Source organism: Halichoerus grypus, chromosome 2 (genome assembly GCF_964656455.1).
Source record: "Halichoerus grypus chromosome 2, mHalGry1.hap1.1, whole genome shotgun sequence".
In the NCBI taxonomy this organism is placed as follows: domain Eukaryota; kingdom Metazoa; phylum Chordata; class Mammalia; order Carnivora; family Phocidae; genus Halichoerus; species Halichoerus grypus.
The window spans coordinates 61,895,340-61,912,903 of record NC_135713.1 but is presented as its reverse complement, the minus strand read 5'-3'; the positions used below and the strand labels follow the sequence as shown (position 1 = coordinate 61,912,903).

Here is a 17,564-nt window from a genome sequence, read left to right as displayed (position 1 = left end):
CAAAATATGTGAAGAAAAAGCTGATAGAACTGAAAGAATAGACAAATTTATGATTAAATAAAAAACAAAAATGCAACATATCAAAATCCATGGGACATAGTTAAAGCAGTGCTAAGAGGAAAAATTATGGCACTAAATGCATACATTAGAAGAGAGGATTCTCAAATCAGTAATTTAAGCCTCCAGTTTAAGAATCTACAAATAAATAAACAAACAAACCCAAAGCAGGCATAAGGAAAAAAATAATAACTGAAATTAAAGAAATTGAAAAGACAATCAAGTTCCTGGGTAGCCAATGATGACAGGTAGTTAATATCAACTTGTCACCAATCTGTCTACTTAGTTGTTCAGTGTCTCTTCTCATGAGGGTTAGCATGTGATACAAAATTTTTCACACTTTGTCCCTTCCCATATGTCCATCCATATGCCTCTACTCTATACCTTACCTTTTTGTCTCCAATATTCATCTTTCTTACCAGGCTCCAGATAAACTGGCCAGGCCACTGGCTACAGCCCAGGAATCCACAAAGATTCTCACCTTGAGACACTCCCCTATCACATAAAGTGGATGACCAAGTGTGTGGCTTGCAACTCCACCCTTTTCCCTTTCCATTTTCTTTCAGGGCCACTCTGGAACATGGTCATAGTATTGCTACCATCTCTATTGGTTTGTACCCACAAGTGAACCAATCCATTCATAAACCAAATCTCAGACTTTTCCTCCTCTTTCATCTGATTATATGGGACTGCTCATATGGCCATAAGTACAAGCAGGAGGAGGGGAGCTAGAATAACTGATGTGGGTGACCTGAGGATTGGACTACCTGCTCACATAGCCTACTTGTGCTGTCTGGTCCCACGTAGGAACCTCCTGCTGGGAAGTCTTCCTTCCCAAATGTGCTATTTTCCCTTTATGGCAGTCCACTGATGGTATTTTGTTTGTTTGTTTGTCTCATGACCAAGCAATTTGTCTCCACCAGGGCCCCCAAACATGTCAAAACCATCTCTCTAATGGCATTTAATTTTGTGCTGTGGACAGCATGGCCTTGATTTATAATTCCATTATGGAGTTTGTGGTTGGCTTTCCATAAGCTTCATATTACATCTTTTCCCACTAATGATATCTCCAACACCATAAGGTCTTTCCAAATCATATGACCCAAGCAGCAGGACTGCTTATAGCCCAGGCTGGACCTACTGCAGAGCCCTTTCCTGCACTGGGTCCCACTCAAAGTTGGGAACCTTCTGTGTCACCTAACATAAGGGCCTGGTCAATATTTCTAGGTGAGGAATGTACTGCCTCTAGAACCAAAGAGGTCTACCATGTATGGGATTCAATTTTTGTGGTAAAGAATTCAGTATGCATGTGGGGTTTCTTTGTTTTGTTTTGATTTATTTGCTTTTTCATGGGCAAACCTCTTTTTGTCTTTTCCTCCTAAGTTTTCAGGTCTACGTAGGCCTTTGAAACAATTTAGGGAGAGAGACTGCATCAACAAAAAGCAGAAAAAAATGGTCTAGGCAATAGTTAATTACTACTTAATACTGAGTAGAAAATAATGGGACTTTACTGAGAAACATTTCTAAATTATTTCCAAAGTACTATATCTCTCATTTATTTACTGAAGAAAATAATGTATCTAATAATTAGGGGCTTGGAAAGGAGAAGAATGTTTCCTGTGATCTTTGCCTCCAAATTTTCCTAAAATACTCCATATTACAATTTAGAATTTGCACAAATTTTCTAATTTTCCTTAGAATGAAAAGATGGCTTAAATAACCATTAGTTTTAACACCCAAAATAATCATTACTGTGTAAATTGTAGATTTTTATGATAAAACAATTGAGAAATTTAGAAAAAGTAAGGAAGCCAAAAACAATTTAAATGGAATCTGAGTTTAATTTAAATCATTTACATCTAAATGAAGGATGAATAAAGTGGTGGTTGCAGACTCATTAATAAAAGGGAAAAGTTGGCAATTGTAAATGCCTGCAATTATATTACTATTTAAATTTAAATTTTACCATAAAATTTAAATTTTATGTATAAGATTAATTTAAAAAGATATGGAATAAATATTAATTCACATTTGAATAAGACTTGCATAACGCTTGTGTGCATATGATATAATTTAACAAAAATCTGTATTACCTTGCAAGGAAATACATAATTTATTTATAATGAAGGTAGTTTTTCTATTCAATTATGAATTTATAATGAAGGTAGTTTTTCTATTCAACTATGAAAGTCCCACTTCCAACAAAACACACCAAAATTAACATATAATTATGATTCAATTTAAAGTTCCATCTTTAAACTCTTCAGAGTCTTCTTTGGTAAACAGATCCAAAGATAGGTTAATCCTAAATAAAAGATGACAAAATTGAATCTTGTTAAGATAAAATGTCATGGTCAATAGTCACTGAAATATTTTAACATTTCTAAGACTGCTAAGCAACAGTTAGCCACTCCCTGTATTTACTGTTTTGACAACTTTTACTTTCTCTAGTTGACCATAAAAAGCTTCTAACGCACTCAATATGTAATTCATTTTTCTTCTCCACTCCAGCTCCTGCCAATAATCTTGATGACTTCAACTGCTCCAGTTACAGAAACTGTGTCACAAAAACACTATATCATAGTCTTTTATCTCCAGGCCGCTTCAAGCCACTCACAAGCAGCAGTATCACTTTCAACAATGTCATCACTTGGCACTTCTGCTTTACTTCTAGGTGCGGAAACTCTCAAATTGTTCCTAGCTGATGTATTTCTATACTCCTAAGTTTTGTACCCCTACACTGTCACTGAACAAGACCATTGCAACCCTTTGACCTGCCAAGCCCCTAATCTCCTGTAAGCTTCATTTGTACCCCACTCCACCCCTCTCATGACTTCTGATTAAGCTCCTAGAATTACTCTTTGAAACTAAGATTCCTCTTCATCCCAGGCATCACCAACATTGTGTTCTCAGTCCTCTCCTCCCCCTCCATCCTCACACTGAGGTTTTCATGCACATCTACTGCCACAACTACCTATGACCTTCATGCAGCACAGATTGTACGCTAGCTCCAATAGGACACTTCCAGCTGCGCCCTTGGAATTTTCACCTGAATACGTCATTACAGCTAAAATTCAACACACCAAAATAAAATTCAGTAGCTTCACAAAACCAGTTCTTCTTTTGACTTCCTTCTTTCTTAACTACTCATTTGCAGAACTTAGGATCATCTCTCTTATCCCCTACAGCAAATCCTTTGTCTCCTCTCCACCCACTCTGCTACTCCCATTTAAGTGCATTTCACTTTCACTTGGACCCTGTCAGAATCCCCAGTTTTTTCACTTCCTGTCTTGCCTCCATTCCAAACGTTTCTACGAAATAACATCAGATTCTTTCTAAAATGCAGATCTGATCAATCCACTGCTTTAAAATGTTCTATACTGATGATGTACAAGGTATTTGCATAGTCTTTTATTATGTTTCCATAAAATACTTATTAATTACAAAAGGAAAAAATAAATTCCCTAAATTTGATCATTGTGTGGTTATATAAAAGATATCTTTGGGGTGCCTGGGTGGTTCAGTTGTTAAGTGTCTGCCTTTGGCTCAGGTCATGATCCCAGGGTCCTGGAATCGAGCCCCACATCGGGCTCCCTGCTCAGCGGGAAGCCTGCTTCTCCCTCTCCCACTCCCCCTGCTTGTGTTCCCTCTCTTACTGTGTCTTTCTCTGTCAAATAAATAAAATCTTTAAAGAAAAAAAAGGTATCTTTGTCCTTAGGATATACACACTAAAGTATTAAGGGATAATATTTATATATTATATATAAATATATAATATATATATTTTTAGAGAAAGAGAGAGCTTAGGGAGAGGGGCAGAGGGAGAGGGAGAGAGAGAATCTCAAGCAGACTCCACACTCAGCATGCAGCCCGACACAGGGCTTGATCTCGCCACCCTGAGACCATGACCTGAGCCAAAATTAAGAGTCAGATGCTTAACTGACTAAGCTACCCAGGCACCCCTTAAGGCGTAATATTTTATACACACACATACACACACAGAGAAAGAAAGTGTCTAAGAATGAGAAAGCAAATGTGACAAGATGTTAAAAATCAGTGGAACTAGGTAAAGGGTGTGCTGGAGTCCTTTGTATTATTCTTGCAACTTTTCTGTACATTTGAAATCATTTAGAATAAAGGGTTAAGAAGATGTTTCTTTATTGCCTACTTAATGGAATACAAATATTACTCACATGAGACCCTTTGAAATATAGTCTCAGTATATTTTTATACCTTTCTTCACAATGACTACCGTAAACAAGGTTTGATCAAACTGTTCATTCCTGAACATTTTCTTGGACTCCACAGAACTTGCTCATGTCCATGTCTAAAATATACTCCCCTCCCCCCACATCCCCATGTACAAAAGTCTGATTTCTCTTTCCCAACACCCAGCTTACTTTTTTAGTACTTTCCAAACCCCATCAAACTGGATGTAATCTCTCCCTAGAAATTCAATGAACCCAGATCATTAGCAAACCAAGGCACAAATGAAATGAAAGGAGGAAAGATGATTCACTTGATTGAAAACATGTAATATTTCAAAATAACTGTAGAATCGCCTAAAGAAATTCAGAGGTCAAAGATAGAAGGAAGATTTAAGGGTCATTTAAGGGTCATACACACAGTAATTGAAGCTATAAAAATGGGTATGTTGGGGCGCCTGGGTGGCTCAGTCGGTTAAGCATCAGCCTTCAGCTCAGGTCATGACCCGGGGTCCTGGGATCAAGCCCCACTTCAGGCTCTCTGCTCAGCGGGGAGCCTGCTTCTCCCTCTCCCTCTGCCTGCCGCTCCCCCCGCCTGTGCTCTCTCTCTCTCTCTCTTTCTGTCAAATAAATAAATAAATAAATTTTTTAAATGGGTATGTTATCTCAGAATAAATATGTAAAGAGAGAGCAGAACCAACAATTATTCCACGGGCAGCATTTGTTATTAAGTGGTAGCAAAAGGGACAAATAAAAAATATACAGAAAATATGGTCAGAAAGGCAGAAAGAGAACCATGTCATAACCTCCAGGACACTAAGAAAGAAGAAAAATTGAAAGTAGTAGTAAGATAATATTAAATGTGACAAGTTCAAAGAGAAAAGGGACCTAGAAGATATAAACAAAGAAACAAACAAACCCACAAAAACCATGGACCATGGAAAGAGTAATTTCAATAGCACTGTGAATATGGGGCCCAAACGACGTTTATTAAATTTCAACAAATATTTAATGAGGGCTTACTATGTGCCAAGCACTGGGTTTCAGGAAGGAAACAGGCTGGAATTAGCAATGGGCATACACTAAAGGTTGGAGAAGGTAAGATGTAAAAGGGAAGGAAATAAAGCCTATATTTTATAATTGTTATATAAATGGATTCTTACCAGAAGATGATAAGAAGATTCACCTTGTGTAATTTGAGTCTAGGAACAACATAAAATATACAGAAGATTCAAGTTGGCCTCTAGCACTGGTTTTCCCATTAATAAATACATAATAAGAAATAAGAATTATAATACATTTCTAAAACATTATTATTAGTTTTGTAATCTGGTTTAAAATTGTAATGCAAAATAATAAATTACAAGGTACTTGTTTATAACAGGCTATTTCTGGAAAACACAGAGTATTATTTTAAGTTGCCAAATAAGCCTTACAAGATTACTTGACGGTTAGTAATAAACGTCACAAGAGAATTGACAAGTTCAAGGTTATGGTCAGAGCAAAATTAGATGTAATCTGTTTATTAAAGTAACTGGATCTGGATTAACACCTAGAACAATGTCCAGGGTTTGTGTGCATTGCTCTGCCTATTCAAACATCCTTTTCACCTAAAAAACCACGGACTTCTTTTTTTCTCCTAATCCCCACTTCTGCCTTATTCTCCTTCTTAATTGAATAAAGAGTATCGCTATTCTGAACATTGGTTTATATGTCATTATTGCAAACAATTTATGCTATTATTAATGCAATATTACACAAACAGTAATGAGCTTCCAGTGTAACACTGCTTACAAAATGGCATTCTATTCTAATTATCATCTTATGAAAATATTCTGGGGCGCCTGGGTGGCTCAGTCATTAAGCATCTGCCTTCGGCTCAGGTCATGGTCCCAGGGTCCTGGGATCGAGCCCCGCATCAGGCTCCCTGCTCAGCGGGAAGCCTGCTTCTCCCTCTCCTGCCCCCCCTGCTTATGTTCCCTCTCTCGCTGTGTCTCTCTCTGTCAAATAAATAAATAAATTATTAAAAAAAAAAAAAAAGAAAAAATATTCTTCACAAAACTCAATTCTGCAGATTTACTGACTGTCAAAATAGAAGCTGTCATCAAGTGACTGTACTAAGAACCTACAGAAGTGTTCAGCGTGGTAACATGAGTATTAGGACAAGTATGTGAAGGAAAGGGAATAACTATTATGATCTACCAATTCATGTGGCATTATTAGTTACATAAATTTTATCCAACTTAATTGTTTGAGAATCCAGAACTTCCTATTACTTTAATAAGTATACTAGATTACATCTAATTTTGCTCTGCCCACAATATCAATTCAATATTGATGCAGCTTTAGAACATGGTTTAATTTATGAGTTGTTTTCCAGGAATGAATTAATGACATCAAGGCCATAATTCAAGGGCAGTTTTGTTAAATACATTAAATTAGACTGCAGCATCCATGGAAGGAAGTGACTATATGAAGTGACACAGAATGTATCATTTTATATTGCAGTTAAAATGTTTTTCTTCATCAATATGGATGAGTTTTGTAATCTGTATTACAAAGCTGGCATTAAAATTCAGATTTAACAGACAAGTGTGTTCCTTTTGCTCAGTAAATTTAGTCAACATTTACCTTCTATGCTCCTCCACTCACACCTACACCTGTGGTCTAGTCTATAACTCAGTGCTTTAAAATGTTTTGTACTTTTAATTATGATGAACAGTGATAAAATGGTGGCTGCATTTCTATAGTTCTGTACATTGAATGTGACAATTAGGAAAAGTACTGGACTAGTGTGACCCAAGGGTGACTAAACGGTTAGGGAAGCCAGTCTTCTTTAATACAAGCAAAAATTGTGTTAACTTACTTTCACAAGATAGTTGTTGGTATTTTAGCCTGAATCTATATTTTTCATTTTCTTCAAGCATTCTAGAAATGACTTTGTACACTCTATTCCATACTGAAACCTTAAAAATATAAGCACAGTTAAGGAACACTGAGCAGAGAAGCAGGAATACATTTTGACAGAGGCAACTGGCAGTGACTCAACCATGCTGCATGTCAACTGATATCACTATAAAACAATAATAGCACTTAGAGACCTGAAATTTGTTTTCCCATAATCAGTGATCTCTTCTGCTAACTTCCTAACATTTCCTCTCTGTAGTATTTACGTTAACTCTCCTGGATGAAGGCAATGTCTATAAAGTCCTACCTAAGTTATTCCAATACATTCAATTTTGTTTTCAACAGTTATAAAAATAGTGAATTTCTAGAGATTTTTTAATGTATTTTATTCTAGTTAAGAATTAAACATTTCTCCTAGGACATACCAAAGCAAAAATTACCAGACAGCATGAATATACTAGAATAGAAAGAATGAGAACTATGGAAGCAAAGAGATCTAGGCTCAGATTCTGGCTTTGCCACTTAACAGTTGCTTGACGTTGGGCAAGTGTTTTACATCTCACCTAGTAATAACTTCATATATTGGATTATTAGAATTAATGAAAAATATATGTAAATATATGAAATATATGTAAAGCACATACCCCAGTAAGTGACATATAGTAGTTATAAGTAAACATTGGCTATTGCTCTCTTCTCCTCACCCAAGGGGAATTGGTTCTTGGAAGAAATAGTTCTTAGTATAGTGGGAAGATTAGATGCACACTCAAAATACATTTAGGATGAATCACCTTGAATGCTATGTTATACTATGCATGGGTTGTAACTCATACAAACTCAAAGCTTAGAAACAATACAATTTTATGTGTCATTATCAACTAACAGTTTCTTTAAACCAAAGTGTAAAATATATGGTGGAAAACAAAGATTTGTAGAGCTAGTGATCTTGAATATGTTTAAAACACTCAAGTGACCATGACATTTGGACAACTAGAGGTGAAAATGGTTCAGCAGTAAAGGTTCCTCCTTGTTAGCTTTCCTTCTACAAACTAAATGTATATGCCTTCTCCTTAAAAGAGCAATATGACACCAGTATAGATACATTATTCTTTTCTGTTAAATCCATAATTTTCTCTTTATATTACACTATCTATCAAAGTTTGCTATATTCTATGAAACATATATTTTCATGCTTTGAAAAATCTCCCATTACATTTTGATTAAAATGTGTTTATATCTTCAAACACTGGAAGGACTGTTCTCTACAGTTAATAAATATTTCCAAACCCAGTTCCATTTCTGCTAAATTAATTCTATTTTCTCATTTCAGTAAATTAAACTTTCAAAAGATGGAACTATTTTTACTGTTGCGTATCTTCACACATTCGTATTTAGAGAGGTTAATCTAAAATTCAAATATTGCTCATTCTCCTTTATAATATACCTTTTTCTTTTTCTTCATTATTTTGGAAGCTTCATTCAAAGGGATGGGGAAATCAAACTTTTTAGCTAAATTCTTCTGGGTTAAACCTAATTTTAAAAAAAGAGAGAGTGAAAAGGTAAAAGATCAAGGCCAGCACATATTTTAAATGATTCACTATCCTGATAATAGACACAATAATAAATGTCTCTTGAGTTGTCTTTGGGGATTTTTACACTTGTTGGTATATTTCTGTTCACTAGATAATACCAGTTTACCAATTAGCTAATACTATGCTGGGGGAGAAAACCAAGAAACTACCTTGGAAATGCCTAGGAAATCTCCTTTCTTTACTGATTTGAAAGGTGAGTCCCCAAAGTCAGCAACACCAAACAAATACCAGAAGCCACATCTTGACCCAATGCATCTCTATAGTCTCCTTTCTTCTCCATTCAACTCCAGACACACATTATGATTTCAACTCTCCCAAATACCTGTGGTTCCTCAAATGCCTTGTTCTTATCCTTCCCAGCCTTTGCACATGCTGTTCTATATGGCTAAAACACTCTGTGTACATGCATGTGTGTACACACACACAAACACACACCTGCCAGGCAAATTTTTACTTGCTCTTCAAGACTCAGCTCACCCCATCACCTCCCCTCTACAGTCCCCTGCACAGCACTAGCTCCAGGAACACTGAGGTCACATCACTTAGCACACTTTTATATCACATATTTATAATGTGTTTCCTCCACTAGGCTGTGACCTCCCTGAGGGCAATAGCTATGTGTGTCTTAGTTATCTTTCTACCCACACTACGAGACATATAGTAGGTACTAATAAAGCTTTGTCAGAGTGAGTAAGCCTCCTCCCTCTACTCACCAAACCATGCTGCCTTCCCAAATATTAACTGTTAGAAGAAAACCCAAGGGCTTGTGTGTCCAAGGGCAAAATCAGAAAACACTGAGCACGTGTTCCCTAAAAGCCTTTATATTCATCTGTAATCCGCCCACCCGAACACTTACCCACCTTATCCCTGCCCTACCACTACCACTACCACTCTATACCTGGCTTTCTTCCCCTCATTCAATATTTAGCTTTCCAGGAACCTTCTCTGATTTCACAAAGCACCCTATGCTCAGTTATCATGAGATTTATCATGTTGTTTACTTGGGGAGTGTGTTTTATTCTTTAATAGAGATCCAGTATCTAATACCATACACATTAGATAAGCAGTAAGTATTCCATTTGCTAGTGAATTAGAGTATGTTCTAAAATGGCATTTCCCAATTTGTGAGAAGCATACCACTGATTCTGGGTGGGGCACAGACCTAGCACTAAAGAACCTTAAATCACACAGTGAGAAACTCATTCTCTTTCCCATTATTTTTCAATCTGATGACATCAGGGAGAAAGTATAAGTTTGAAACTAGTATGTTATTAAGACTTCTCTGAGATTTGCTTCTCTCTCTTTATGACTACAGACAACCTTCGTTAGACAAGCTATTTGGCTAGAATTTAATAATATTGCTTTGCCTTTATTAGATCATTTTTAATTAATTTCTATTTGTGGCAAATGGTACAGGTTTGCCACTGAGATAATGATGTAAAGTGTCCTAAAAAGAAATTTAGTTGAGAGGGAAAAAATGCACATATTTAAATAAATATATTAAGCAAATGATAGTACAGATGATATGCAGATACAGTGTAGGAAAATAACTCAAGTCTAAGAATCTCTGTTCTTCACATACCCATATGTACCTTTCCCTCTAAATGCCTACGCCTTTGGAATACTATACTTGCATCATTCTCAAATGTTTTCCATTTGTAAGTCTTACCTAACCTAGGCATTACTCCTTGAGGTCAGGATAGGAGCTATCATGTCTACCTATAATTATTGGGGATCTAAAATATGTCAAGGAGGGGTGCCTGGGTGGCTCAGTTGGTTAAGCGACTGCCTTCGGCTCAGGTCATGATCCTGGAGTTCCAGGATCAAGTCCCGCATCGGGCTCCCTGCTCAGCAGGGAGTCGGTTTCTCCCTCTGACCCTTCCCCCTCTCGTGCTCTCTCTGTCATTCTCTCTCTCAAATAAATAAAATATGTCAAGGAGTATAGAGGATGCGAGAAAGAAAAAGACAAAATCATTTCTTCTATTTGTTTTGCGTACTTCACTAAGGGTAGCTCCAGTGTATACCAGAGACTTTGTCCCAACTTAATGTTTTCAATCTTTCTCTAGCTTTCTTTCTACACACTGTTTCTACACACTCAAAATATACTCCTAGTTCTTCCCTAATCACTCTCCAACACAGATCCATACCCAAGGCTATGCTCACACAATTTTTCCCACCTGTAATTCCCTCCTAGCTCAGCAACATGTGCGACTCTCATGGAGTTCCACCACCATGAAGCCTTCCCTGATTCCCTCATTCCCAAATTATTCACCACTTCCAAAGCATTTATTTGTACTTCCACAAAAGCACTTGTCATCCTCTGTTGTATATAAATTACGAATATATCTCCCAAGTTCTGTGAGAATTGATTTACTAGTCTTGCTTGAAATGTTAGAAGAGTTTCCTGATTTGCCTGCCCCTGGATTTCTAAACTCCACTACATTTTACAGAAACAGCTTACAAAGTATATCTTCCAGAAGTGTACCTGTCTCTGATTGTTTCATTCCACCATTCAAAAATCTTCAGTGACTATGAAATGACTGTCTCCAAGGCATTCTGCAATATTGTCCAAAACTTACTTTTCATTCATTCAACAAATATTTAGTCAGGCCCACTATATACTACTCACTGGGATAATCCCCCCTTTCCTCCAAGCCATCTCTGTTCATTTATTCTATATCAAACACTGTGCTGGACACTCTGCATGCATTCCGTACTTCTCTCAGTCTTTGTAGTAACTTGTTGTGGAAAGAGCTCTTATCCCCATTTTACATATAAGGAAACGGAGAATCAGAGTAGTTAACTTGGCCAATATTATACTACTAATAAATGACAGAGCCAAGATTATGTCTTTCTGACTTCAAAGCCAATGCTCTTGATAATCTCTACCTTCCACTAGCAATTTCTCTATTCATGTCCCTCGATTTCCTCCCTTTATGCCTCTCCTTTCCCTAAACTATCAAAGCCTTTCTCAGGTGTCTTTCTTAGAGCATTCAAGTCGACTAGCTTGTATTCATATTATTCATTTAGAAGTTCCTTGACAGCAGAATATTCTGATTCTTCTATGTCAGTAGCACCTAATCTAGTGCCCACAGTGTGGAAGACGTTCAATGTTGTTAAATGGATAAATAATTTACCTACTTCCCCATAGAGTGGCAAGCATAAGTATTTAATAAACTTCCCTGTAATATTAATATTAAATAACACCCCAAGCTGAGTAAAACTTAAGTACTTTCTGGCTTGGTTTAAATATAAATATATAACTCTATTCCTGGTCTCACAAGCACAGCAAGGGGGCTCTGAAGTTAATGGCTCCATCATCTGCCCAGCTGCCTAGCACAGAAACTTCAGATTTGGCATCAAACCTTCCTTCTCCATCTTTTATTCAGTCATTGATCCTCTGCTTTCTGTATTGCTGCTATGTTAGGTCAGACCTTTTATCTTTGCACTGGACTACTATGACTGCCCTCTAACAGGACTCTGGCCTCCAGTCTCTCCCAGCCCAGCTCCGCCCTAGTTCTCCTTCCTCCAGATCTGACCATGTCATCCCTACCACAAAGGAGCAGCAAAAATCCCAAAATTTCAAAACCAAACTTCAGGGCAAATTGCATTATTGTCTTTTCCCACCCCAGCAGAGAAGTCAACCAGAGGAAAGCCATCCTAGGTCTGCACGGCGCTAAGTTACAACAGCATAACACTGGTTTCATAATCTCGGCTACCTAGTTACTCCTAACCCACATAGGTGGGGATCTCTAGCACAAATTCATGCATCCCTTCCATTCTGTCCCCCTCCCCTCTGGGAGCTTCTTCATCCACTTTCAGTGTTCTTCACTTTTAATCCACTATCTTGCTGATGGACTATTATTTGTCCTTTGATTTGTGGCACTAAAGCAATACAGGCTCTCGTTCGAATCCACTATATTTTTTCCTGGCATCTCGCCTAAGCTGTAGAGCTCCTCACCACCACAACCACTACCACCATCACCATACTCTCTTCTCTTCCTAGAATAAACCTTTTATCCTGTTTCAACTATTCAAAGAAGCTGGAAACCCAGGGCTAAAGTGTCTTCTACTACCCCTGGATTTTTTGATCCCTGGCAGAGGAGCCAGAAAAAAACAAAACAAAACAAAAACGTGAGCGCCTTTTAACAATGAGGCCATTAGAGGGGCTTGGAGTCCAAAATCATGACCCTGCTTAGGTACCTCTGAAGGCTTCCCGCCACAGCTCATTCTCAGCAATCAAGTCACACAGAGTACAATTTCATATATCTAAATTATCAAAGTAAATTTAGTCTGGAAGGATACCAAACAAAATATTTATATATTCCTCAACTTGGGCTTCAGTCTTGCCTGCCTCCAATTCAATCTCCCTTATGTAGCATGGCCTAAGTAAATCTAACCCTATCACTTCTCTATCTTTTTTAAATTTATTTATTTGAAAGAGAGAGAGAGGAGGAGAAGCAGAGGGAGAGGGACATGCAGACTCTGTGCGGAACACGGAGCCCGATGTGGGGCTCTATCCCACAACCCTGAGATCATGGCCTGAGCTGAAACCAAGAGTTGGTTGATTAACCAACTGAGCCACCCAGGTGCCCCTCACTTCTCTTGTTCAAAAACCTTCAGTTTTGGACTTTCTGAGTCACTGAAGACAATGGGGAATGTAGAGTAGTTGACTTCCCAAAATTTCATGCCAAACACTTTCACATTTTGAAAATTCTACATAAAACCACACCTTCAGCATTACTTGAAAACAGAGAACACTGAAACTGCAAAATAACTGTTTAAGTAAAATAAGAAAAATCATTCAGTCACAGAAATATCGGGGCTCTGATCCCATATGCTCCAGCCCCACCCCAAGCAGGGCTTTGTGGCCAGCAGGGAAGAGAAGATGGACACTAAAAAAAGTGCCTGCAGGAGAGCTGGAGCAACCAATAGAAAGATTAAATCCACCCTAAATCTGAAAATAGTAAAACAAAACCCTACAGATTAGAGCAAAAACTACAGAAAAGGGATTTCAATGGGCAATTTAAAGGGCCAGACACCACATAAAGTACCAAATATGTCATTTAATGGAACTGACTCAGTTTAAAGGGGCAAGCATGATTTAAAGGGACAGTTTTCCAATTGCATGGCTTCCAGGGGAGAAAAAGAACAAAATTGAAGGATCACAAATTAGGTCACAAAGAAAACATCAGTGGCATCCATAAAAGTGCAGACCTTACAAACATTCAGATTATAATGCAATAAAACAGGGACGCCTTTGGCTCAGGTCATGATCTCAGGGTCCTGGGATCGAGTCCCACATTGGGCTCCTTGCTCAGCGGGAGCCTGCTTCTCCCTCTGTCTGCTGCTCCCCCTGCTTGCTCTCTCTCTCTCTGACAAATAAGTAAATAAAATCTTAAAAAAAAATAATGCAATAAAACAGTTTACTAACAAAAACAAAAACAGAAAATTCCTGGAAATTAAAAAAACAAAACAAAACTTGAATCTATTAAGCAACTCTAGAGTGAGAAGGGTAATACAAAGTGAAATTACAGAATTTAAAAATATAGTGACAATGGAAACACTACATATTAGAATCTATGGTTAGAAGAAAATGCATTGCACTAAACACTTATCAATAAAAAGGAAGAATAAAAATAAATGAATGAAATGTCCCGCTGAAAAAAAGTATAAAAAGAACAAAGTAAGTCAAAAGAAAGCACATGTAAGGAGATAACAAAGTTTCATCTTTATTATTTATCTTTATTTTTTAATGTGGAAAAGACTAGAAAAACAAGATGTCTCATTAATAAATTGAAATCTTTTTTTTTTTAAATTAAAACAAAACACTGGCTAACTTGATCAAGAAAAAGGGGGAATACACATACATACAGAAAAAAATGACAACTGGGAAATAACCACTGAAACACAAGACATTTTTTTTTAAATTATAAGATACTACTTTGCAGAATTCTATGCAAATAGATTTAGAAACGCAGATGAAATAGAGAATTCCCTAGGGAAATATAGATTACCAAAATTGACCCATCAGAATTAGAAAGCTTAAAAAGAGCAATTTCATAGAAGATATAGAAAAAGTTGTTAAGAAATTATTCCACAAAAAGCACTAAACCCAGATGATTTCACAGAAGAATTCTACCAGGTAGTCCCACTGTTCTATAAATTTTTCCAGAGCACTGAAAAAGAAGGAAGTTTGTAATTCCTTGTTTGAAGTAAGTATAACTCTAATACCTAAACCAGATGAAGAAGTACAAAGAAAGAAAAACTACAGATCACTCTCTCATGAATACCAATGTAAAATTCTAAAGAAATTACTAGCAGAGTCTGAGCTACTTTAAGAAAATAACACATCATAACCAAGTAGGATTTATTGCAGGAATGCAAGGTTGGTTCAGTATTAGAAAATCCATTTATATTATATACCATACTAATAAATCTAACAGAAAAATGTGTTTATCTCCATAGGCCTGAGAAAGCCTTTGACAAAATTCAAGACTCATTTACGATTAAAAAAAATGAAGAAAATAAAAATTGAGGAATACATTTTAATATTTTTAATATATATGCCTTTGTCCTAAAGCCAGCACCTTATTTAATGAGGAACACTAGAGGCATTTCCCCTAAGGTCAGGAATAAGGCAAGGATGCCCACAATCTCCACTACTATTGAACATTGTACTCGAGGTATTAGTAATGCATGTAGTAAGACAAAACAAATCTACTGCAGGCATAGGAATGGGTAAAAAAAAAAAAGAAATGAAATTATCTCTATTTACAAATAACATCACAGTATACCTGGACAATCATTAGTATCAATAATAAAACTTATTCTAATAATAAAAGAATGCAGTGAAGTGCTAGGATTGAAAGTTAACATACAAAAACCAACAGGCTAAGTGAAAGAAGATAATCAAGAAATCTCACATACTGTATGAGATAATTTATATGAGATATCCAGAATAAGCAAATCTATGAAGACAGAAAGTTTAGCATTTGCTTAGAGCTGGGGTTAGGGGTAGGGGAGGGCAGTGAGAGGGAATAGTGAGTGTTAATGGGTACAGTGTACAGTACTAAAAGGTACAGGTTTTCTTTTGGGGCATTAGAAATGTTCCAAAATTGAATGCGATGATGGGTCAAACAACTCTGTGAAAAGCATTGAGTTGTACACGTTTAATAGGTGAGTTGAATGAACTGTGAATATCTCCATAAACTCTTTAAAAAGCACAGGTGGAGGGATAAGCGTTCAAAAAAGAAGAAAGACTTCTCCAGGAGATAGAAATGCTCTATATCTTAATTGTGGTGGGTGTTACCAGAGATATAACTTTATCAAACCTCCTCAAAATGTATATAAAATCAATCCTAAATACAGTTGATTTTTTCTTTTTTTTTTTTTTTTTTTTTTTTTTTAGAGATCAAGAAGTGGGGCTCCTGGGTGGCTCAGTTGGTTGAGCTTCTCAGTCTTCATTTCAGCTCAGGTCATGATCTCTGGGTCCTGAGATCAAGCCCCACCTCAGGCTCCACGCTGAGCACAGAGTCTGCTTCTCCCTCTCCTTCAACTTCTCCCCCTGTTTGTTCTCTCTCTCTCTCTCAAATAAAGATCAAGAAACTTCCTATATATTAACAATAAATAGAGGGGATTATGGAGGAGGAAACCCCATTTACAACAGAAAATCAAACACCTAGGAATCAATTTAGCAAAGACACACACAAAACCTATAGGAAATTTTCAAATCTAGAACATTCCCAAGAGACACAAAAGCAGACTGAAATGGAAAGACATCCTATTTTTAGAGAGGAAGTGCCTCAACCTGGTAAAGACGTCAGTTCTCCTTAAGCTAATATAAAAATTCAGTGACTCCTAGGAATACCAACAAGCACGCCTTGGCCCCCCTCATTGCGGGGGACGCAAGTGGCTCCATCCAGTGACCACTCCTGTCAGTCTGACTGACCACATGACCGGCACGTGCCCTTCGGCCCCCTATCCGGGACTCGTGTGAAGCCAGGGGCCCGCGGGGCTCATGATTCGGCCCCGCGCAGGCGGCTGGACTGACAGGAGGCCGAGCCTGGCCGCCCACGGCCCGAGGGGCCCCCAGGCCGCGGGCCGCGCGGGGTTACCGCAGCTGGGCGGGAAGGCTGACAGGACGCCGACTGGAGGCCGAGGGCTGAGGCGCCCACCGCCCCGAGACCGAGGCTCCCGCCCGCCCACCGCCCCCTAGGCACCACCTGCTCGCGCCGCAGGCCGGGGACCGCTCCGCGCGCTCGACGCCCGCGCCGGTGGGGAGGCCGCGGAGGCCCGGGACCGAGGGCCGGGGGCCAGCTCCACGCGGGCCGGGGCCGCCGCCCGCGGCTCCTCGGGGCTGCAGTCGGCCCCGCGCCCGGTGCTCCCGAGGCCCTGAGCCCGGCGGCCGCCGAGCTCCAAGATGCCGCCGCACCGGTGCGAGCCGAAGCGTGTCACGTAGACGAAGCGCGCCAGGTCCCGCTCCTGCTCCCGGCCGGCCGCCGCCATCGCCGCCCCGGTCGCGGAACCGCCGCCAAGTTTCCTCAGCGACCCGCGGAGCGCACGGCCGGCGCCCGGGTACGCGGGCGGACTGCGAGGACCGGGCGGCGGGGGCGGGGCCACTGTGCACGTGCGGGGGAGAGGGGCGCGCGCTGCCGCGGGACCGCGGGGCGGGGCATGCGCGGGTGGGGGGCGGGAGGCAGGCGGGAGGCCGGGTGGTCAGGGGGGAGACAGCGCCTGGGGCGGACCGCCCTGCAGTGAGGCGGGGAGCGGGAAGGGTTTGGTTGGGGCGATGGTGGACCAC

The 17,564-nt window shown here is 39.1% G+C and overlaps 1 protein-coding gene across 1 annotated transcript; it reads right to left on the bottom strand.

The window, feature by feature from the left end:
• Positions 1-2,232: 2,232 nt before the first annotated feature.
• Positions 2,233-17,339, bottom strand: C2H5orf47 (chromosome 2 C5orf47 homolog). The gene is made up of 5 exons (XM_036068865.2): positions 16,987-17,339; positions 8,614-8,699; positions 7,129-7,228; positions 5,426-5,464; positions 2,233-2,362 (listed from the first exon to the last, which is right to left on the bottom strand). The coding sequence occupies exons 1-4, from the start codon at positions 17,267-17,269 to the stop codon at positions 5,445-5,447; spliced, it is 489 nt and encodes a 162-aa protein (XP_035924758.2). The 5' UTR covers positions 17,270-17,339; the 3' UTR covers positions 2,233-2,362; positions 5,426-5,444.
• Between the last annotated feature and the right edge of the window lie 225 nt (positions 17,340-17,564).

Bases quoted from the DNA above. Each gene is read 5' to 3' on its own strand.
- C2H5orf47 (XM_036068865.2), bottom strand. From the start codon at position 17,269: ATGGCGGCGGCCGGCCGGGAGCAGGAGCGGGACCTGGCGCGCTTCGTC. The intron at 7,229-8,613 runs GTATATTATAAA...TATATTTTTAAG, and splicing joins TAATGAAGAAAAAGAAAAAG to GTTTCAGTATGGAATAGAGT. The intron at 5,465-7,128 runs GTAAGTTAACAC...TGTTGTTCCTAG, and splicing joins CCAACAACTATCTTGTGAAA to ACTCAAATTACACAAGGTGA.